This window comes from Pleurodeles waltl, chromosome 9 (assembly GCF_031143425.1).
Source record: "Pleurodeles waltl isolate 20211129_DDA chromosome 9, aPleWal1.hap1.20221129, whole genome shotgun sequence".
Lineage (NCBI taxonomy): Eukaryota > Metazoa > Chordata > Amphibia > Caudata > Salamandridae > Pleurodeles > Pleurodeles waltl.
In genome coordinates, this window is record NC_090448.1 from 315,995,542 (window position 1) to 316,019,452 (window position 23,911).

At 46.0% G+C, this 23,911-nt stretch overlaps 1 protein-coding gene across 3 annotated transcripts in view; it reads right to left on the minus strand.

Moving 5' to 3' along the window:
* SEMA3F (semaphorin 3F) overlaps positions 1-23,911 on the minus strand; it is a 274,062-nt gene that overhangs the window by 14,494 nt on the left and 235,657 nt on the right. For all 3 annotated transcript variants that reach the window (XM_069206827.1, XM_069206825.1, XM_069206826.1), the window contains 5 exons: positions 22,646-22,734; positions 15,049-15,090; positions 13,389-13,546; positions 5,795-5,862; positions 4,719-4,852 (listed from right to left, as the gene is read on the minus strand). In XM_069206827.1, coding sequence (XP_069062928.1) covers positions 4,719-4,852; positions 5,795-5,862; positions 13,389-13,546; positions 15,049-15,090; positions 22,646-22,734 — 491 coding nt within the window. The remainder of the gene's footprint in view (positions 1-4,718; positions 4,853-5,794; positions 5,863-13,388; positions 13,547-15,048; positions 15,091-22,645; positions 22,735-23,911) is intronic.

Below are 23,911 nucleotides of genomic sequence, written 5' to 3' on the forward strand. Positions count from 1 at the left end.
ATGATGTTTTGTCAAATTTTGTGCTTTTAGTGGTATGTTTGGAGGGAATTGTAGAAATTCTATGCAATAACCATGTTGGATAATTGCTAGAACCCAAGTGTCTGTAGTGATTTCCTCCCATGCTTTGTAATAATGACTTATTCTTCCCCCCACTGGTGTTGTGTGGAGGGGGTGAGTGACATGTGAGTCACTGCTTAGTAGTAGGGGTTTTGGGGCTTTGAAATTTTCCTCATTCCTAGGGAATTGCCCTCTTCTATATTGTCCCCGAAAACCTCCTCTGTACTGTCCCTGGTAACTGGACGGTGTTGCCTGTGAGGTGCTGGCTTGTGTGCTCTGACCCCGAAACCCCCCTCTAAAGGGTGTTTTACGGAATGTGCTGTAATTCCCTCTGCTCTGCGGGGAGTAGAGTGCGCCCATGGCTTTAGCAGTGTCCGTGTCTTTTTTTAGTTTCTCAATCGCTGTGTCCACTTCTGGACCGAACAGTTCTTTTTCGTTAAAAGGCATATTGAGAACTGCTTGCTGAATCTCTGGTTTAAATCCAGACGTTCGGAGCCATGCATGCCTTCTGATAGTTACAGATGTATTAATTGTCCGTGCAGCTGTATCTGCAGCGTCCATGGAGGAGCGGATTTGGTTGTTGGAAATGGTCTGTCCCTCCTCAACCACTTGTTTTGCCCTATTTTGTAGGTCCTTGGGCAGATGGTCAATGAGATGTTGCATCTCATCCCAATGGGCTCTGTCATAGCGCGCAAGTAGTGCCTGGGAGTTAGCGATGCGCCACTGGTTTGCAGCTTGTGCTGCGACTCTTTTACCAGCTGCATCGAACTTGCGGCTTTCTTTATCTGGGGGTGGTGCATCTCCAGATGTGTGGGAGTTGGCCCTTTTCCTAGCTGCTCCTACAACGACAGAGTCTGGTGGCAGCTGTGTAGTGATGAAAGCCGGGTCTGTAGGAGGCACCTTATACTTTTTTTCCACTCTTGGTGTGATTGCCCTACTTTTGACCGGCTCCTTAAAGATTTGTTTTGCGTGCCGGAGCATACCAGGGAGCATAGGCAGGCTTTGGTAGGAGCTGTGGGTGGAGGAGAGTGTGTTGAATAAAAAGTCATCCTCGACCTGTTCTGAGTGGAGGCTTACATTGTGAAATTGTGCTGCTCTAGCCACCACTTGAGAATACGCAGTGCTGTCCTCTGGTGGAGATGGCTTTGTAGGGTATGCCTCCGGACTGTTATCTGACACTGGGGCGTCGTATAAGTCCCATGCGTCTTGATCTTGGTCACCCTGGCTCATGGTGGTGTGAGCTGGGGAATGTGATGGAGTTTGTGCTGGTGAGACGTTAATCACAGGTGGAGGAGAGGGTGGTGGGGTAACTTTTTTCACCACTTTTGTTTGTGGTGTTTGTTCAGTTTGGAACTCCAATCTTCTCTTTCTTCTAATAGGGGGAAGGGTGCTTATTTTTCCTGTCCCCTGCTGTATGAAAATACGCTTTTGCGTGTGGTCTACATCCGTTGAGTGTAGTTCTTCCTCAAACCTATGCTTTTGCATTTGGGAGGTTAGCGAGTGCTCTTCTGTATAAGAGCCTGAAACTGGGTCGGTTGCAGTTTGTTTTGGCACCGAAACCCTGTCTGCATCTTTTTTCGGCTCCGAGGTGACTTTTTTCTTTTTCGGGGCCGAAACCTCTCGGCGTCGATCTTCTTCGGTGCCGCTGTCTCGGCGTCGAGCCGTGTCTACACCGGTATCTCGGTGTCGATGCTTGTCTCCAGCACTTACTCGGTCCCGAGAAGGCTGCGTGCCGGTGTCTCGACCGGAGTCGGACGATCTCGGCACTGTTTGGGCCTTTTTCGGTGCCGACCGTCGGTCACCGAATTTATGGGTCGAGCCATGGCCTGGTGGCAGTGGCGTCCCCTGGGCCTTGTAAATCTTCTTCTGAGTGGTTTTCGACGTCCTACTCACGGTTTGTGTATCGTCGAATCCTTCGGAGTCCGATTCTTGGATCGAAAAGGTTCCCTCCTCTTCTTGTTCCTCGAACTCCTGGTGGGCTGTCGGCGTGGACGCCATCTGAAGTCTTCTGGCTCGACGGTCTCGGAGAGTTTTTCGGGACCGGAACGCACGACAGGCCTCGCAGGTGTCTTCACTGTGCTCAGGTGACAGGCACAGGTTGCAGACCAAGTATTGGTCTGTATAGGGGTATTTATTGTGGCATTTGGGACAGAAACGGAACGGGTCCGTTCTATCGGCGTTCTTCTGCACGCGGTCGGGCCGACCAGGCCCCGACGGGGGATCGAAAAAATTACCCCGAAGGGCACCGGAGCTCTTCGATCTTAGACGCGGTGTTGAATCTAACTACGCCGACCCCGAACGCAACAATACCGATGAAAATCTTCCGAAATTAGCTATCTTTCCGTTCCGAAACTCGGAGCGACAGGAACACGTCCGAACCCGATGGCGGAAAAAAAACAATCGAAGATGGAGTCGACACCCATGCGCAATGGAGACAAAAGGAGGAGTCACTCGGTCCCGTGACTCGAAAGACTTCTTCGAAGAAAAACAACTTGTAACACTCCGGCCCAACACCAGATGGCGAGCTATGCAAAACATGCGTATCTACAGCGACAGATGCCATCGAACCTACAGTTATCAGATCCTGCTTCTCCGAGCCCTCCTAGAGTTGGGTTTGGAACTCCACGAGCAACAGAAATGTTCATTCACACTATGACAGCTAGGCTTTACTGGGGAACCAAAAGCAGCCCTGCTAAAAGTGCTCAAACCAGCCTCACTCTCTGGCTCCTCTCACAACCTCTATATTTCCATCCATCCATCCACCCTCTCTCATCGCTTTCTCTCCACCTTTTCATTTCCTACCTCTATTTGTTTCTCTTTTGAAGCCTACTGTAATTAACCTACGGAACTAGGGAAAATGACAGAGGCAGCAGGAGTGGACCCAGGAGCGGCTTGCAGGTTTTTTTCAGGGCGAGGGTGGGGTGGGGTTGGAGGTGCATCGGAGAAAATGAATATTATATATATATATATATATATATATATATATATATATATATATATATATATATATATTTGTATTTTTTAAATCACTTACCTGCTTTGCTCCCATGCCGCTCCTCTCCCGTCGCTGCTGCAGGCACAGGCTCCCACAGCCTGCCCTGTGGCCAATCCTGATGCTGCTCAGAGCAGCTTCAGGATTGGCTGGGAACTCCAAACTAGGGCACTCCTAGGCAGACTGGGAGCCTGTGCAGGCTCTCTCCAGCCCAGCAACTCTGTTGCTGGGCTGGAGAGAGCTCTGTGCGCATGTGTGTCTGGCCGGCCCGAGACAGCTGGCCAAACACACTTGCGGTCTGAGAGGTATGCACAGTGCACTCTCCTCTGCTCATCACACCCAATGGCCCGCTTCTTTCACATGGAAAGGATGATAAACAGTGTTTATTATACTTTCCATGTGAAAGGATTTGCAGTGGTTGCTGCTGGCGAGGGGGTGATGCTCCTCCACCCAAATGAAGGAGCCGCGCCTGACTGGCCCTAGGAGTTCAAAACCAGTCACCAGTGGCACGAGCCTTCTGGAAAAACACATGGTGGAATAAAAGATCTCTCCGGCCCTGCTTGAGAGGCTGCTTCTAATATCTTAGATCCTTTCACAGAGTGATCTTTCTACGACAACCCAACGAGCTTTGAGGCTTAACCCTCCACAGAGACATTTATTGGTTCAGCTGATACTACTCCACCGCCGGTCTGCCCAAACTAGCTGAATGGCCAGGTGTCTGTCTCTGGGCATGGACACCTTACATTTATCCACGTCCATTCCTTTGTCTGAGGGGGCTCCATTCAGTACAGTGGGTGTGGTCAGTAACCATAAGTAACAAATATGTATATCCTTTTTTTTTTTGCTTAGGTCTCCCATTCAACAATAAAAGATCATTTTCTCTCAGAGGCTCGGTTTCTTTCTTTGATTTTCAGTGTAACCAAAGAGATCAGACAAAAACATTGCTACCCCAAAAAGGTGCAGTCAACGCTACATTACCACACTCTGCTGTATGCATAACTATACAGCACCATGTTCCAGGTACATATAGTTGCAATATTCACACTTAGGCATAGTCTTGTTTGTGTCATGCTCCCATGAGCTGGATGGGCAACTGAATCACAAACAGCTCAACTGTCGTATATTGCAAATTGTGAGGAATCCTACAGTCAGCTAAGATGTTGTGCTTTCTTTGCTTCAGGGGCAGAAGGAATCAGGGTGCCTGTACAAACACAGTTAGGTAGTGGATAAGCAATCAGGAAGCAAAATAATGTTTGTACTGATTTTCTTCTTTCTCTAGATCCTCAGTGCAGTCTGTTAGTTCAAGTGCCTACCCCCAACATCAGCTGATCTTCCTTACCTGTCAAGCAATAAACCATACTGCAATTTCAGCTATAGTAGTAGTTGTAATAAAACCTCTTTTGAAAAACCTGAGCTCAGAGTCCCAACACTCTGGTTTTGGGCACCCTGTATCCCTTTACTAATTTCACATGCTCGCAGGGATGTATCTATCAGCGGTACAACAGGTGCAGTGGCATAAGAACCCGGTGAACTGATGTTCACTGTTATTTTATTGTTTAACAACGAGGTGGCAGTCCATTTTCCTTGCATTTGTTAGGGCCCATGCACACTTTTTAGGCTATTGAGTCCAAGGACAAGTGTAGGACACATTCCTTTAAAAAAAACTCACCTCCTTCTTGCGTTCACTGTTGTCCTTCTGTAAAATCCACTTGACGACAGCCTGTGGAGAACGTGGTTGGCATTCTAAGAATGCGGTGCTCCCCTCAACACCATACTGCTTCGCTTCCACTGTGTTCTTATTGACTATAAGTAAAAGAAAATGGTTGGCAAAGTGAGACATCCAAAATCGCAGCAATGTGCTCACAGATAATGGGTAGTAAAGGTATCTAAACCAAACACAAATGAAAGATTAATCATGTATTTTTCATAAATTGAAGCTGATACAGGTATCCCTTCTAAGAAGCAATGCAAAGGATATGTTCATGCATTACCTGTATGTGAAGACAAAACTCTGCCATAAACAGGCTAGCTAAGGTTACCAGAGAAGCTAGAGAGTGTATAGAGTAGGCTTCACCTTGTACCATATGATCCATGCAAAGACAAGTTGAAGAATTGTCATTCACCGCTAAAAGGTGATCATCATTCAGGGATGTCAATGATCGAATAAGCATCCCTTCAAGAACTTTATTAAGAACACTTAAAAAGGACTTAAAAAAGCATTTCCCTCCAGCAGACATGGTATTGTCGAGTAGTGGCCAAAACTCAATGGGCATGGGTATTATACCCTCGACCCGTGTGAAAGTTGCAATCTTAAAATACAGAGACCAAACTACATGCACATGAAACCTGAATGGGCACAGAGACTAAAATATTTCCTGAGTATTTAGCAGTATGGGCATAACGCATGCAATAGAGCCCAGGTCATAAATATCCGTGTGATACGGGAGGCTCAGTGGCCCCCAACATATTTAAAGGACGCCCCATCACTTTGCCTTGTGCCATTTGCCAGCAACTCACTGAGCAGGACTTGTAAGAGCCACGCTTACTAAGTGCCACATAGATGTTAAGTGACTCACTTCTGATGCCATCTCTGGTGATTACAATGCTGCTGGAGTAGTGCATGTTAAGGCAGAGTGTAATATATTATCAAATTAGTTCCATCACTTATTTAACAAATGAAGGCGATGAAAGGGTTTTTCCGGCTGTTACACAACATGGCTTCCAGGTCACAGGAGGATTACTCACCATTGGAGTTATAGCCCCTGCACTGCCTCATGGGGTTTCCATGCCGAACATCCTGCCTTCTGCTCCGCCTGTGACGGAAAATAAAAGGGATGTAGTTCGAAAGAAAAAGGGCATAGAAGTAACAAGTGCCAATAATCCGGTGTGAACAGAAAAGCAAATTACAAGGAAGAGCAAGATAATGGAACATAGGAGCTCCGATCCTTCCCAATTCACAGAGTAGATTTTCTGCATTTGACAGTTTTATGACTGGGTTGACTCTGGTAAGAGTTGGCAGTATTAATACTATTGAGAAAGAGGTAGTGTTAACATTAAATATACAGGGTTGGTAGTGTTAGCAGAGGCATTATTGGTAGAGGATTTACCGTTTAAGGTTGTAAGTGTTAGCAGATATCTACTGCTCACGAAATGCAGTATTAGCGGAAACATACATTTCTCAGGGTGGTTGTCTACTGAATATGACACCAACAATATCATGGTATAAGAATATCGAGGACATAATATTGATTGGTAGGTGCATTTCCGAGAGAGGGAGAGAGAGGGAGTGTGAGTGTGAGTGTAGCTACAGAAAATCTACACTTACCTGTCAATTTATTTGTGATATTTTGTCCTTGATATTGTATCCCATCGATATTGTAGTTTTGATGTTCAGCCGGCACACCCTCAGGGCTGGCAGTGTTAGCAATTAGTTATATGTTGCTCAGGACACTCGATATTAACAGAAGCAGAGATCTCTCATGGCTAGTGGTCTTAACAGCAGGTGTATACTGTTCATCACAGTGTGTATCGGCAAAAGCGTAGACTTCATAAAGCTGGCAGTGTCAACAACAGGTATATACTGCTCTGGAGAGGTGATATTAGAAGAATCAAAGCTCTAAGGGCTGGCAGTGTTAGAAACAGGTATATATTGCTCAGTATGGGTGGTATTAGCAGAAGTATACACTTCTCAGGGATCAGTGTTTTACCAACATGTATTTACTGCTCAGGACAGGCGGTATTAGCAGAATCGGACGTCTCAGGGCTGGCAGTGTTAGCAACAGGTATATACTGCTCAGTACAGGCGATATCAGCAGAAGCACAGACTTGTCTGGGCTAGCAGTGCAACAATAGATACATAATCCTCAGGGCTGGCAATGTCCACAGGGGTTATATGTCACTCAGGACTGCAGGTATTTGGTCAGGGCACATAGTGTGTGCAATAGATTATATGTTGTTCAGAATTAGTAGTGTGAATACATTCCTCTGTTTTGGGTTTGGCTATATGCTGCTCGGGTGGCAGTGTGTATATATATGGAAAATGTCACATACCCAGTGTACATCCGTTCATGGCATGTTGAGCTGTAGATTCACATGCTGTGCACTGTTCCTGCCATCTATTGTTGGGCTCAGAGTGTTACAAGTTGTTTTTCTTCAAAGAAGTCTTTTCGAGTCACGGGACCGAGTGACTCCTCCCTTTCAGCTCCATTGCGCATGGGCATCGACTCCATCTTAGATGGTTTTCACCGCAGAGGGTGAGGTAGGAGGTGTTAATGTAAGGATACTAGAGGTGCCCATGCAATGGAGTAAATGTCTATGTACATAGAGTATTAAAGTCAAAAATATTTACATATATACAATTTCAATGCAACTAAGACGGCTACAGGCTCCCGTGGAGGTGGGAGGGCGCATGTGAATCTGCAGCGCAACATGCCACGAACAGATGTACACTGGGTAAGTGACATTTTCCGTTCGATGGCATGTGTAGCTGCATATATACATGCTGTGCATAGACTACAGAGCAGTAATCTCCCCAAAAGCGGTGGTTAGCCTGTAGGAGTTGAAGTTGTTTGAAATAATGTTCTTTTTACAGCCTGTCCTACTGTGCCTTGTTGTGCTGCTAACACATCTACACAGTAATGCTTAGTAAATGTATGAGGCGTAGACCAAGTGGCTGCCTTACAAATGTATGTCATTGATATATTACCAATAAAAGCCATTGTGGTGCCTTTCTTTCTAGTGGAGTGTGCCCTTGGAGTAATGGGTAATTCTCTTTTACCTTTTAGGTAACAGGTTTGTATGCTTTTGACAATCCATCTGGCAATGCCCTGTTTGGATATGGGGTTACCTGCATGTGGTTTTTGGAAAGTGACAAACAATTTTTTTTTTTTTTTTTATTATTTTGTTTTGTCAATGTAATACATTAGTGCTCTTTTAATGTCTAACGTATGTAATGCCCTTTCTGCTACTGAGTCTGGCTGTGGGAAGAAGACTGGGAGTTCTACCGTTTGATTTAACAGAAACAGTGATATGACTTTTGGTAAGAATTGTGGATTTGTACGGAGAACCACCTTATGTTTATGTATTTGTATAAAGGGTTCTTGAATAGTAAATACCTGTATTTCACTAACTCTTCTAAGTGAAGTGATGGCTATTAGAAAGGCTACTTTCCAAGTAAAAAATTGGATTTGACAAGAATGCATGGGTTCAAATGGTGGGCCCATGAGTCGTGTTAACACAATATTAAGATTCCACGAAAGCACTGTTGATGTTCTTGGGGGTATGAGTCTTTTTTAGCCCTTCCATAAAGGCTTTAATAACTGGTATTCTGAAAAGCAATTTTGTATGTTTAATCTGCAGATAAGCAGATATTGCAGTGAGCTGTATCCTAATGGAAGAGAAGGCTAGATTGGACTTTTTTCTAAGTGTAGTAAGTAACTTACAATGTTTTATGTGGAGGCGTTTAGTGGTATAATTTGATTAGCTTGGCAGTAACAAACAAATCTTTTCCATTTGTTAGCGTAACAGTGTCTGGTTGTGGGTTTTCTTGCTTGTTTAATGACCTCCATACATTCTTGAGAAAGGTTTAGATATCCAAATTCTAAGATTTCAGGAGCCAGGTTGCTAGGTTGAGCGATGCTTGAGTCGGGTGTCTGATCTGTTGTTTATGTTGTGTTAACAGATCTGGTCTGTTTGATAGTTTGATGTGGGGTACTACAGATAGGTCCAACAATATGGTGTACCACGGTTGGCGAGCCGACGTTGGGGCTATAAGTATTAGTCTGAGTTTGTTTTGACTCAGTTTGTTGACTAGATAAGGAATGAGCGGGCGAGGGGGAAAAGCGTAAGCAAGTATCTCTGACCAGCTGATCCATAGAGCATTGCCCTTGGACTGAGGGTGTGGATACCTGGACGCGAAGTTTTGGCATTTTGCGTTTTCTTTTTTGCAAATAGATCTATCTTTGGTGTCCCCCCAGCGGTAGAAGTGATCTTGTAGAATCTGGGGATGTATTTCCCATTCGTGAGTTTGCTGTTGATCGCGACTCAGATTGTCGCCGAACTGATTTTGAATGCCTGGTATGTATTGTGCTATGAGGCGAATGTTGTTGTGAATTTCCCAATGCCAATTTTATTTGTGCTAAGAGACACAGCTGTGACGAGTGTGTCCCCCCCAGTTTGTTCAGATAATACATTGTTGTCATATTGTCTGTCTTGACAAGAATGTCTTTGTGGTCTAGAAGTGGTTGAAATGCTTTTAATGCTAGAAATACTGCTAGCAGTTGTAAGTGATTTATGTGAAGTAGTTTTTGTTGATTGTCCTATTGGCCTTGTATGCTGTGATTGTTGAGGTGTGCTCCCCACCCAATCATGGAAGCGTCTGTTGTGATGACATGAGGCACTGGGTCTTGAAAAGGCCGCCCGTTGTTTAAATTTACAGGGTTCCACCATTAAAGCGAAGAGTGTGTTTGGCGGTCTATCAACACTAGATCTTGGAGTTGACCTTGTGCCTATGTCCATTGTTTTGCTAGGCACTGCTGTAAGGGCCGCATGTGTAGTCTTGCGTTTGGGACAATAGCTATGCATGAGGACATCATGCCTAGTAGTTTCATCACAAAACTTACTGTGCATTGTTTGTTTGGTTGCATGCTTGATCTTACATTTTGGTACGACTGAACTCTTTGTGGACTTGCAGTGGCAATAGCTTTTGTGTGTTGAGTGTTGCTCCCAAGTATTGTACTTGGGATGGTTGTAGATGTGATTTTAGGTAATTTATAGAAAACCCTAGTTTGTGTAGAGTATCTATGACGTATTGCGTTTAAAATTGACATTGTTGCTGAGCGTTGGCTTTTATTAGCCAATCGTCCAAATATGGGAATACGTACATGTGCTGTCTCCTTATATGAGCTGCTACTACGGCTAGGCATTTTGTAAATACTCTGGGGGCTGTTATTCCGAACAGTAGCACTTTGAATTGATAATGTTTGCCTTGTATTACAAACCTGAGGTATTTTCTGTGAGATGGATGGATGGGTATGTGGAAATACGCATCCATGAGATCCAGTGTTGTCATGTATTCTCCTTTTTTTAGTAATGGAACTACGTCCTGAAGTATTACCATGTGGAAATGATCTGATTTGATGAAGAGATTCAGTGTTCTGAGATCTAAGATAGGCCGTAACGTTTTGTCCTTTTTTGGAATAAGGAAATACAGGGAGTAAATGCCTGTTCACTTCTGGTGATAGGGAACTAGCTCTATGGCTTGTTTTTGTAGCAGTGCTTGGACCTCTATATGTAATATGTAATAGGTCTAAGTGTTGTGGAGACAATCTGTGCGGTTTTGGTGGAACATCTGGAGGGAATGTTGTGAATTCTATGCAATAACAATGTTGGATAATTGATAGGACCCATGTGTCTGTGGTAATGTGTGTCCAATTGTGGTAGTATTTGGTTAGCCTCCCCCCACTGGTGACAAGTGTTGGGGTAGTGTGACTTTGAAGTCACTGTTTGCTAGGGCTTGGTTTGGCGGGCTGGAATTTCCCTCTTCCTCTTGGGAACTGTCCTCTATAGGAACCACCCACCCCCCTTTGGTTTTGTGACTGGTAGGTGGGTTTTATTTGGGAGGTGGATGGTTCAGATGTCTGTTGCCGAAACCCCCCTCTAAATTGTGGTTTCCTAAAAGTGCCTCTGAATTGTGGGGAGTAGAGCGCGCCCATGGCTTTGGCCGGGTCTGTGTCTTTTTTCATCTTCTCGATCGCGGTATCAACTTCCGGCCCAAACAACTGATGTTGGTTAAACAGCATGTTTAGTACCGCCTGTTGTATTTCTGGTTTGAATCCAGAACTTCGCAGCCATGCATGCCTTCGAATCTTTACAGCCGTGTTGACAGTCCGTGCTGCTGTATCTGCAGAGTCTAATGCAGACCTTATCTGATTGTTTGATATGGCCTGTCCCTCTTCAACTACTTGCTGGGCACATTTTTGATGTTCCTTGGGCAAGTGCTGGATGATGTCTTGCATCTTGTCCCAGTGTGCCCTGTCGTAGCGTGCAAGTAGGGCTTGCGAATTTGCAATTCTCCATTGATTGGCTGCTTGTGATGCCACTCTTGCCCGGTGCGTCAAACTTTCGTCTCTGTTTGTCAGGTGGTGGGGCATCCCCTGATGATTGTGAGTTTCCCTTTTTCTTGCAGCCCCCACAACCACTGAGTCCGGGGTGAGCTGTTGCGTTATAAACACTGGGACTGTCGGGGTGGTTTATATTTCTTTTCGACCCTAGGCGTGATAGCTCTTCCCTTTAAAGGCTCTTGGAATACCTGTTGTGCGTGCTTGAGCATGCCCGGCAGCATTGGCAGGCTTTGATAGGATGCGTGGGTAGATGCCAGAGTGTTGAAAAGAAAATCATCCTCCGTTGGTTCAGAGTGCATTGTTACGTTGTGGAACGTAGCTGCCGTGGCTAGTACTTGCGTATATGCTGTACTGTCCTCTGGTGGTGAAGGCTTGGTTGGATAACACTCTGGGCTGTTGTCCGATATAGGTGGATCGTATAGATCCCATTCATCAGCATCATCTTGGGGCATCCCAGTATGTGTGGGTGACTGCGTTATCGGTGTACCCACTGGTGACAAGTGTGGTGAATGCAGTGGGGATGGTTGTGGTGAGACCTGTGGTGGTGGTGACTTGTCTCTAACCACTTTGGCTTTTGGTTGCATCTCTGATTCTTGAAAGGCAAGTTTGAGTGGAGGGATGGTCTGTATCTTTCCTGTATCCTTCTGGATTTGTTACCTTTGTTGCGTTTGGTCCGGTTCTTCTGCATCCAGATCTTGCTAAAATCTATGCCTTTCTTTAAGTTGCATTGAAAGCCCTTGCTCCTCAGTGTATGAGGATCGTTTCGGCTCAGAGGCCGTTTTTTTCGGTAATGAAATTCCTAATGTAATTGTCTTTCTCAGTTCCGGGGAGCTTTTTCGGGGCTTGCTTGATTCAACAACTCGGTGGCGAAATTTTTCGGTGCCGGAATCTCGAGTCGGAAGTCTTCGGCAACTCTTTGGCCTTTTTCGGTGCCGATGTTATCTGGTCACCTTCCCTTCTGTGGGTTGAGCCATGGCCTTCTGGCGGTGGCGTCCCCGTGACCATGAGTTTTTTGGTGTGACCCTGGGTTTGGGACGGGGCAGGTTTACTCACAGTTTGCTGCACCGTCGAGGGTCGGTCACCGTCGGATTCATCCGAGTCCGTTTCTTGGATGGAAATTCTTTCTTCCTCCTCGACGTCGAGATCTTGTTTCGGTTTCAACGCCATTTGTAGTCTTCTTGCGCGTCGATCTCTCAAGGTTTTCTTCGATTGAAACGCTCGGCAAGCTTCACAAGTATCCTCTCTGTGTTCGGGCAACAAACACAGGTTACAGACCCGGTGCTGGTCTGTATAAGGATACTTTGCGTGACACTTAGGACAGAAACGGAGGGGGGGTCCGGTCCATTAGTCATGGACGACGGGTGAGGTCGGGCCGACCCGGCCTCGATGAAAAGTGGAAGCCCCGATGGGCCGCCGAAGCGGTCTTGATGTCGGTGCCGATACCCTAGAACTATACCGGTACCGAATGCGAACAATACTGACAAATTTGATACTTAGCTAACTTTCCCGACTCGAAATACGGAGCGAAGAGGAACACGTCCGAACCCAATGGCGGAAAAAAAGCAATCTAAGATGGAGTCGAGGCCCATGCGCAATGGAGCTGAAAGGGAGGAGTCACTCGGTCCCGTGACTCGAAAAGACTTCTTTGAAGAAAAACAACTTGTAACACTCCGAGCCCAACACTAGATGGCAGAAACAGTGCGCAGCATGTGTATTGTATTATATATATATATATATATATATATATATATATATATATATATATATATATATACACACACACACATACACACACACATACATACATATACACATATACATATATACTCCCTACAGTGTTAGTTGGCAGTTTTGGTGGTGGGAATACACTATCCAAGGCTGAAGTGCAATGGTGGTTATGGGCGCAAGGGGCTTACAGCAGCATTAACAACAGGTATCCGCTGAAAGTGTTCCAGTTAGTAGAAACAATTAAATGCTGGACTTTTTAGTGGATAATTACTGCTCATGACCATAAAGTTAGTAGTCAGTATACACTGTCCGGGAGTGTAAGTATTAGCAGTGGTTAAACAATTTTGAGAACTGGCAAAGCTATGGGCTGTATGCAACACTCGAAATTTGCAGAGTTTATTGCTACGGGCTGCAGTGTAAATATTCATTCAAGCATTACTTAGTACACGGATTGCTTTAAAATCCCACACTGTATTTCCTTGCCAGCTTACCTTTTGGAGGATGCTGAATAGCGAGAGCAGGACTTGCCATCCCAGGCGCAGTAGGGGTCTCGGGCGAGGCAGCAGTCTGCACACACTTCTCCATAAACATCACAGCGATGGAGGGCCAGGTGAGTGACCCCGACAGCGGACGCCACATAGAGTTGTTGCTATAAAAAGATTGAGACAGAGGCCAGAGTAAGCAGAACTAAAATCTGGATTCTTTATTAGCTATTTATTGGAAGAAACTACCTGCTATTAGCCTTCAGTCCTAGGCAACATGGCCTACACAATAGGTATACAAGATCTCTTAAAGTAATTATTAACTTTTTGTGACATCAGCACCTAAAATATAAATTCCCTCCATTTATTAATCAAATTCTTCAATCTAGTCCCATTGTCTGACTGGCCTAGAGGGCAATTAGACACTGCCCGAAGGGCTGGTCTGACAGGTTGGCATGTGGGCAGGCGCGGCCCCTCCTTTAGGGCAGAGGGGCCACACCCCCCCACCTTTTGCCCCTCATGAAGAGTGTCTGTCAGGCTGAACAAAGGTCAGCCTGACAGACACTCTTCATGTTCAGGTCACGCAGCCAGGAGCAGACATGTGCGAGTTGCGCAGACTCCTGGCTGCCTAAGCTGAACTTTGCTGGGCTGAGGAGGTCACAGCTCCTATGGGTGTGACTTCCTCAGCTCAGCAAAGGCGCCTTGAGGCCCTCCCCTGGGGTGACATTGACTACGACCTGGGCGCTTCAGGTTTAAGCCCTGAAGCGCCCAGGGCGAGTGTCAATCAGTGACACTTTGTCACAGAGTGGGGTGGGGTTAGCAGTCTCACTGACCCTATCCCATTCTATGACGAGGCTGGGACTGCTGCCTTCCCTTTCCTAAGGTCAGCCAATGAGGGAAGGCAGCAGTCCCAACCCTCCTGGGACCTCCGAGGCAGGCAGGCAGGCAGGCAGAAAGAAAGAAAGAAAGAGAATGAGTGTGTGTGTGTGTGATATCTTTTAAAATGAATGTTTAGTGCATGCATGCATGTTTGAATGTTATGAGTGTTGTTAATGTATGTGCGTGTGAAAGAATGAGTGTGTGCGCTTCCCACCCGCCCCCCCTCCCTCCTAAAGCTGCCAGCCGCCACTGCTTGTGGTACGTTTTTTCGGCTGTTTGCGGGCCGGTTTTATGGTTTGCTAGGCTTATTTACTGTTGATTTCCCAGATATTAAAACAAACATTGCCTGCAACAAGCTCAAATGCGTGTAGTCTTCCATACCCTGTGACAAACTTCTATAGCGTTTCTTTACAAGTTTAAAACTATCCTAACTTGCAAACAGGGGCCACTTTTTTAGGTATTTAATTCACTGATGCAGGCACTTTTATTTTAGGCCCCTTTCTATTTTCTGTTTTCGTCCGACTCAGGCTAGGGCTAGTGACCACCAGATTGAGTATAACAGTCAAGTTCCTACGATTTTTCCTATTGGCAACAGCAAAAGTTTCAAATGAGTTAATCAGTTAAACAGCCTTGTACTTCATCAAGATCCACACATAGCCATGGTCATCACCTAGATCCACTATTTTCAATTCTACACGTTGGCGGACACATAGATAAGACAGGGGAAGAATGTTAACTGGTATCTGCCGGGGGCCTCCCACCCCCATCTATTATGGATTAACAAGCTTACCCTCTTTGAAGAAATGGTCATCGTCTTAATGGGAGACGGTACCTGGAATGGAAGAGGGGCAGATTTAACCTTCAATATTCATTCTCACTGGACAGAGAGCTTGAAATTGTGACTTATGGTCCATGACAAGCTAACTTTTTTTTTTTTACAGTAAAAAAAAAAAAAAAAAAAAAAAAAACACACCACCTCTGGTCTCTTACCATGCTTCACTGCTAGTCCATGATTCACATTCTCATTGTCTATTTGAACAGAGAAGCTTTTTTTTTCATGAAGGTTTCTGCATGACTAGGCACTTCATTATTATATGGTTGTAAAGAACAAGTTACTTACCTCTGGTAACCCATTATCTGGTAGAGACTATCTAGCTGCAGATTCTTTACCTTTGAATTTCTTGGCGTCAGCTTGGAATCCAGAATTTTTTGCTGAGCAGTACCCTGTGCGCGCAGTCGGGTGATGTCGTTCGGATTCGTAAGAGTCTTTCGGCTCCGTGTGGCGTCATCAGCGACGTTAGAGCGGTCTGTGACATAACGATCGCCTATAAAGGCATCACCCCGGCGCACGTCCTCAGTTCTTTTACCCACAAACTTCCACCCCAGAAGCGCAGAGTCATGGATAGAACCATCAGTTCGCCTGTGCAAAACTAGGGCCCTAAAAGGGATAAACCCTAGCCTACTAGACATATCCGCAGATCGGGGAGGAATGGGTGGGTGTAAGGAAACTGCAGCTAGATAAGAGTCTTTACTAGATAATGTATTACCGAAGGTAAGTAACTTGTTCATCTGATAGCTACTTTTAGCTGCAGATTCCTTCCCTTTGAATAGATACCCAAACCATAATCTCCTGGCGGTGGGCTGCGGATACCTTTACTTACACTAAAAAGTCATGTAGGACCGAATGGGCAAAGTAACCATCTCTCCATACCAGATTGTCCAGGCAGTAATGTTTTGCAAACGTGTGCAAAGATGCCCACATTGCTGCCTGACAAATATCCAGGACTGAAACGCCCGAGCTAGAGCAGTGGTAGCAGCTTTGTCCCTGGTAGAATGAGCCCTCAGGAAGCAGCTTCCTGGCAATGCGTAACAGATCTTTATGCAGAAAAATACCCAGCATGAAATGGTTCGCTTCTGCACTGCCCGACCATTCTTTGCTCCCACGTACCCCACAAGGAGTTGGTCATCCACCCGGAACTTTTTTGTGCGGTCAAGGTAGAACGACAATGCTCTTTTTGGGTCCAGCCGATGGAGTCGCTCCTCTTCCTTAGAGGAATGTGGTGGAGCAAAGAAGGTGAGCAGGGTGACATTCTGACCCAGATAGAATGGGGGTCACCACCTTAGGGAGGAAAGAGGCACATGTGCTGAGAACCACCTTGTCTGGGAACATAGTGAGTTTCGGTGACTTGGATAAAAGCTTGCATCCCTCTCGCCCTCCTGGCAGATGTTTTTGCCACTAAAAAGGCTGTTTTGATTTTAGCAGCTGGAGGAGACAGATGTGTAAGGGCTAAAAAGGAGCACACATTAGAACTGTAAGGACAAGATTTATGTCCCATTGGAGCATAACAAAGTGCATAGGATGAAACATATGTACAAGCCCTTTGAGGAATCTATGTACAATGGGAGTTGTGAAAAGTGAAGGCTGATCAAGTAGCCGAAGAAATGCCGATAAGGCAGAAAGATTGCCCTTGAGAGTACCCAAGACAGAACCTTGCTAGGCAAGGGATAGTATAAACATAAGGATATTTGAAAGAAAAGCAGAAAGAGGCTCAGACTTTTCTGTACAATAACATACCAAGTGTTTCCAAAGGCAGGCATATACCATTTTAGTGGAGGGATGCCTGGCTGCCAAAATAACTTTACAGACTTCAGTAGGAAGGTCTAAAGCCATCAACTGTCACTGCTCAATCACCACGCATGTAGACACAAAGTTGACAGGTCCTGGGTGGGAATCTTCCCCTGCTGATGCGACAGAAGAGCCTCCTGAAGGGGCAACCTGATTGGAGGATTGATGCTCATTTTCAGAAGCTCGCGATACCAAACTCTTGTTGCCCAACCCGGAGCCACTAGAATGACTTGGACCCGGTCGTTCTTGATCTTCTTGAGAGCTCTGAGCAGAAGTGGTATGGGCGGAAAGGTGTACAGGAAACCTGAATTCCACTCACAACGAAAAGGATAGTTGAGTGATTGCAGTCTTGGAAACTCCAGCGATCAATACGGTTGACATTGCACGTTCTCTGCGGAGGCGAACATATCTAACCAAGGCTCTCCCCCACTGGTGAAAGAGTCCTTTTGCCACCTCCGGGTGGAGGCACCATTCGTGATTCGCTAGGCACCGATGGCTGAGTTCATCCGTCCTGGTGTTCAGAGAACTTGTCATGTGTTGAACCACCAGGGTTATGTCCTGCTGTTCCAGCCATGTTCAGAGATTGACAAGGGGTCCATGACCCCACACGTCCTGCTTGTTGTAGTACCACAGTACGGTGGTGTTGTCCATGAACACCTGCAATATCTTCCCTTTTACAATAGGAAGAAATGCTTTTAATGCCAGACGGATAGCCGGGAGCTCCAGTAAGTTGATATGGAGTCCTGATTTCACTGGAGACCAGAAGCCTCCGATATCCACCTCTCCCAGATGGCCTCCCCATTCCAGAAGTGACGCATCTGTCACTACTGTGAGATCTGGTTGAGGAAGGGAGAGGAGCCTGCCTCTGACCCAATCACAGTTCACTAACCACCACTGGAGGTCTTTTGCAGTTCCCTCAGAGATCTGAACCATGTCGGTAAGATTCCCCTGATGTTGCACCCATTGGAACTTCAGGTCCCACCGCAGAGCCCTCATATGCCATCTAGCATGTTTGACTAACAGGATGCAGGAGGCCATGAGTTCCAACAGTCTCAGAGTCTGTCTCACCAAATCCAGGATAGAGGCTGAAACGCAGGTATCAACCTGAACATCCTGGACTCATTGCTCTGGAGGATAAGCCCAAAACTGCACTGTGTCCAGAAAGGTTCCGATGAAAGGGAGCTTCTGAGTGGGAGTCAGGTGTGACTTTGGCACGTTTATAGTGAACCCCAGCAAAAGCAGGCCGTCTTCCGTAGTCTGAAGGTGGTTGATGAGAGCCTGAGGTGTAGAAGCCTTCAAAAGCCAGTCGTCGAGGTAGGGGGAACACTGAAACCCCTAATCTGCGCAGATGACCTACTACAACTGCCATCACTTTGGTGAACCCTTGAGGGGCACTGGTGAGACCAAAAAGAAGCACACTAAACTGAAAGTGCTCGTGGCCCACTTTGAATAGCAAGTAGCACCTGTGGGCAGGCAGGATGGGGATGTGAAAAAACCGCATTCTGCAAGTCCAACGCTACCATCCAGTCTTCTTGGTCTGGGGCAGACAAGACCTGAGCAAGAGTGAGCATCTTGAATTTCTCCTTTTTCAGGAAAAGATTGATGTCCCTTAAATCTAAGATAGGGCGAAGACCCTTGTTCTTTTTTGGAATCAGAAAGTAGTGGGAATAACAACCACTGCCTACTTATGACATCAGACCCTTTCTATGGACTTCTTGGCCAAGTGAGACGCAACTTCTTCGTGCAGCAGAATTAAATGATCCTCCATCAGCTGTTTTTCTAATGGAGTCATATAGCAGGAGGGAAAGACTGTAAGGGGAGGGAATAGCCCTTCTAGATGATCTGCAAGACCAATTGGTCTGATGTTAGGGACTGCTAGTGGGGGAGATGAAATTAAATCCCCCCTACAACTGAGCGCGAGTGGTCTTGCAGAATCATACTAGGAGTACTTGGACGCTGTAGAGAAGAGGGTCTGGGTGGTGGCCGACCTATGGCTAGACCCTCTGGGTCTGAAGGTACCACGATTTCGTCCTTGCACTGGATACTGAGTTGACGGAGGAGGGTGGCTGATTTGTGGGTGGCGTGGTACCACACCCCTTCCGAAAGTCCAAAAGGGACAAAAGGCAGACTGCTGGCGAACCGGCACCGAGAGGCCCATGCATCTGTCCGTAGCTCGAGAATACTTGAACCGCTCAAGCACAGTCTGCCCTTTCTCTAAATAAGCACAAGCCATCAGAGGGCATGTCCATAAGGTTTGCCTGGACATCCCCCAAAAGCCAGACGTACAGAGCCAGACGTGGCATCGAAGAGCCACTGTTGATGAAATCGCCCTACCCAGCGAGTCGGTCGTGTCGAAACCACACTGTAATGGCTGCATCTCTCCCATCTTTTACAGCTTGTTTGAGAGTATCCTGCACGCCCTGTGGGACCGGGGCAGCACATGTGCCACCGTATACCACTAGGTATGGGAATAACGTCTCAACGGGCATGATGTGTTTATGAACCTCAATGCCAGGCTGGAGAAAGAAAACATTTTCTTTACAAGCTAATCCAGCCTCTTGGATTCCCTATCCGGTGGGGTGATTGGGGGGGGGAGGGGGGTGGAAGGGAAGGCACCATTGGATGTGGGGTGCTGGGTGAGGAAACTAGGATAGTTTGGAGCTGGTCTATGGCAGCAGCCGAAAGTCCTATGAACAGGAGCCCCTGTGCTGGGTTTGGACCACGTCCCAAGCAGGACATCATTGAGGGCTTCATTGAAGGGTAACATTGGCTCCGATGTGGAAACCCATGGCTGAAGGACCTCAGGCCGGAGGTTAGTCTTAACTGCCACCGTAGGTAAATCTAGATCCAAGAGCTCAGCTGCCCTACGAACCACCATAGCTTATGAAGCTCCCTCCTCTGTAGCCACAGTAGGTGGGATCATGCCAGTATCTGGAAAAGTATCCAGTTCACTGGCTTCCCCTAGTTCCTCATACTAGTCCATAAGCTGCCATCCATACTCTAAAGGGGCATAGGACCCCTCCCATTCGTCCCCTTTACGTGGCTGTTCTGAAAAAGTCTCAGGTACTGATCTGGCCAGTGTCGGTGCCGTCGAAGTTGGAATTGGCATCGTACAACGTTGTTCTTGCTCTGGATCATCTGGGATAAGGATAGGGCTTGCTCCGCCGGTGGGAACCAGTGGAGCGTCAACGACGCCGGAGGAGGCCGACTGTGTGAACTCCACATCACCCCTGATCTGGTATCGGATCCTGGAGTCCCAACGGCGCTGAAGCAGATGAGGCTCCTGCCGACCCAGCGCGGCCCAAAGACGTGCCAGCCCATTCAAATATGAGGTGCCTGGGGTCAAAACTCTGAGCTAACCGGGGGTCACTCCGGATCCTGGAAAAGGGGATGGGGGGCTTAAAGTCAGCCCTGGCATTGGTGCCGAACAGTGCCTGGAACATCAACATTCCCGAGATGCCTTGTTGGCCGATGGGCGTGGCGAAGTCGAAGTCCGCTTGAACTTCTTCTTCTTCTTGTGCCCCTTCTCAGAGTGCCCAGAGGTCCTAGGAGTCGCACCAGCCGAAGTCGACTGCCCCAGTGAGCTTCAGAGACTGCTTTCTCAAAGCGGTCGGGCTGTGGCCCGGCAGTCGGAACACGTCTTCGAGTCGTGGTCTCTGTTGAGGCACCAGAGACATATTTGATGGGGGTCTGTCACCAACAAGGCACGATAGTAGGTGCCACGCGGTTTGAAACCCGTCTTCCTCGATGTCATCCTGCACTGACTTCAAAAGACTTGCCAAAAAGGTAAAAAAAAAAAAAAGGCCTGCCAAAAAAGGCAGAGGGTAGCTCTAATTCAGACCTGCACTCAACTAATGCACGCGCGCCAAGGTGGTGCCTTTATAGGCAGCCATGATGTCACATACGGCTCCAATGACATGGACGACGCCACGCAGAGCCGAACGATGCACGCGGATCCGAACAATGACACTCAACGGCACGTGCAGCGTAATGCTCAGCAAAAAATTCTGGATGCCAAGCTGGCGCCAGGAAATTCAAAGGGAAGGAATCTGCAGCTAGAAGTCTCTATCAGATTTCCAACAACACAAGTGAGTATCACCACTTTTCACTCAACGAATATCCTTACTCGGCTTACAGACATGCAAAGGAATTGGGGCTTAGCTTAATACTGCTCTAAGTTTATGAAAGAAGAGGTAAACAGTCTAGAACTACACCATACTGAATGAGATACTTCCTCTCCTCCTACGAAGATGTGTATTATTCCAGTTCAGAGGTAAGGACATATCTTGAGCATCTGTGAAGAGTTCTTTTGTACCTGGTCAGCACTCACGATGTTCCTCCTGTTGTAGCTTGTATCACTGCTTTCTGTATTGGAATTATATTTTTTACAAATAAACTTGACTCACTTGTAATCTGGCTCCACCTGCCCCTTGGCTCATGTGGCCTAAACTTTTTGACAGATGGTCAACCACTCCCTTTTGAGAGAAAGTTTAACGGAGTGTAAAACGTGGTTATGTTGCCAATGGTAGCCTAGTGTGTGTGTGCTTAAATGTTAACATGGTTTGGCACCTCGAGGACACCACAGCCATAGTCTGTTATGTTTGACTTACTGTATTCAATGTAACATGAAATTAATGGTGTACACTGCTGAATTTTGACTGCTTGGATACTTGCAAATCAGAACAGAGTAGCAGACACCTGGGATTTTGACCCATGGGCAGTGTGACAGGACAGCCACTTTTATCTGGGAGATTCAATCCACCCAGAAGCAGGGTTTTTTTTTCCCTCAAGTACTGAGTGGACATGTACGCTACTCAACATTTAATGTCGACAGTTCTGTGCATGTTTAGCATGGCAAGTATTAATGGATCACCCGCCTTCAATAACCTTACCAAACAAGTGAGAAAACCCAGAATCAGCTTTCCCTCCTGGAAAGGCATTCCACCACTCTTAATGTCTTGCAGTTCAGGTTATCCCTGACTTAAAGAATAAGGTATTTAAATGGTGTGATGAAACACCACTTGCAGTTTGTTGAGGTTGGATGCCATAGCACAGTCACGAAAATAGGGTTATATAAAACCAGCACACACAGTGGTGGTTAGAAGAGGTTTTGGGCTATGGCGATGGATGTGTGTTTTTGCTGGGACACAAAGTAGAGAAATCTTGCTCTTTATGGGTTTGTCGCTTTCAGATTTTGTGTTGAGCAGAAAAATCAAATACACACAGGCCCTTCTAGAATGATTAAAATGCTTTGAGTAATCCAGATCCTTCTTGGTAGTGGTAGGCCAACTGAAAGAACAGTGAACTTTTGAGCTCTGTTTGTAGGAGTTCATAAAACCTACAAGGTAGAGGAAAAGGCCAATTTGTCACCTCAAGATATGCTGAGGCCTGTTGTCAAGTAAATACTCCATGCGCACTTGCTTGAAAGTTATTCCCATGTGCATAAGGGAACGCTGTTCTTATCCCTTCCTGTGTTGATTAATTATCTTTACTATGATTTTACATTGGAATAGTGAAATATGAAAGCCCGATCCACTGTTTGGTGTGTTGCTTCACATATACCATGATATAAAGGATCATGAGGTAAATTTTTGTTGACCCATTTTTAAAAGAGGCCTCTAGCAGAATAGCGGTCACATGGTCGGCAAAACCATATTTAAAAACTGAATTTTTTTTTTTTTTTTTTTTTACACATAGGAGTGGGCTAATACACTAAAACGGTGGGCCGGTTGAAAGAGAAATTGTAAAAAGCAGGTCAGACCTTGAACACTTCCACCTCTTCTAGGATGAGTTCTTCTGTTTCCAAGTCGTCCTTGGGGAGCACAATCACTTTCTGTACAGTTCCCTGATCTGGAAAAGAGAAAAGGGGCACTATATAATACAGAAATGAAGCAAGTCTAAACTCACTAATAACTTACATGGTTACAGTTTCTTGAAAAGTAGGTCAATAAAACAAGAAATAACTTCCACACCACTCTAAATTCACATGGACTGTGATCTCTCAGAGACCCAATTTTGGGAAATGTACTGCTTGTAAGCAGATGCATACATACATAATTTAATGTATCTGCTGAGGTACTCGTGAAAACGAAAAATGAAGTTGCTTTTGGCATGATCAAATTCTTGAAAGTAATGTGATGTCATCTGCATGTTATTCTGCACTACACACAACCCGGCACTGCATTTGTTTGGCAGGGTCATGTGAACATCGTGATCCTTGGATTCAAGTATGAGTCGAAAGAAGAGTTATCTGCTCATTTTAGGGCCAATAATAACGATGGCTAGCTTCAGCTCATCCAAAAATGTTGCTGCTAGATACTACAAAGTCATCAATAGAAACCAATAGAAACCAACAATGACGGTGGAGGAAACAAGAGACCTCCAGTTACCCAGGGCATACAAGAGGCCAAATGTAAGGGTCCAAACAAGAATGCACACAAGTGTAAATTTGCAACAATGAAAGCAAGCATTTGCAATGCTAATAGACCTGGCTTCAACGTGATACATCCTGCACTTCCACAGACAAACAGCTTACTTTGCACTCACCTGGACAGTCTTACCTCTGGTGCACAGGGAAAATGAGCCAGAGCCAAGAAAGAGCATCTGCTTGCTCCAATATCATCAGACATAGGCACAAAAATAAATAATGCCTAAGAAGGCGAACCAGGTCTGTGAGAGGACACTTAGGGCTGAAGCAGAGACCTGGGATATTCAGGACAAAATGCCAGGAGGTGCCTTATGCACTTTGCTAAGTGTCATAAACAAGATCGGTATATTTACTGGTAACCTGTTGAGGATGTCTAAATGGGATTTACCTAACACACACTGGGATAACTTTAATAACAGATGTGGCAACTGCATTCTGAAGGTGAAAAATAAGCCATTTGGGTAAGCCAAGAATGACTGCATTCCCATAATCCAAATTGGGTGAGATAGCTGTCTGGAACGCCAGCCTTCTCCCTTCAACTTTGACGGAAGGAGGAATTCGTTTTAAGCTGCTCAAAAGGCAGCAACATTTACCAGCAAT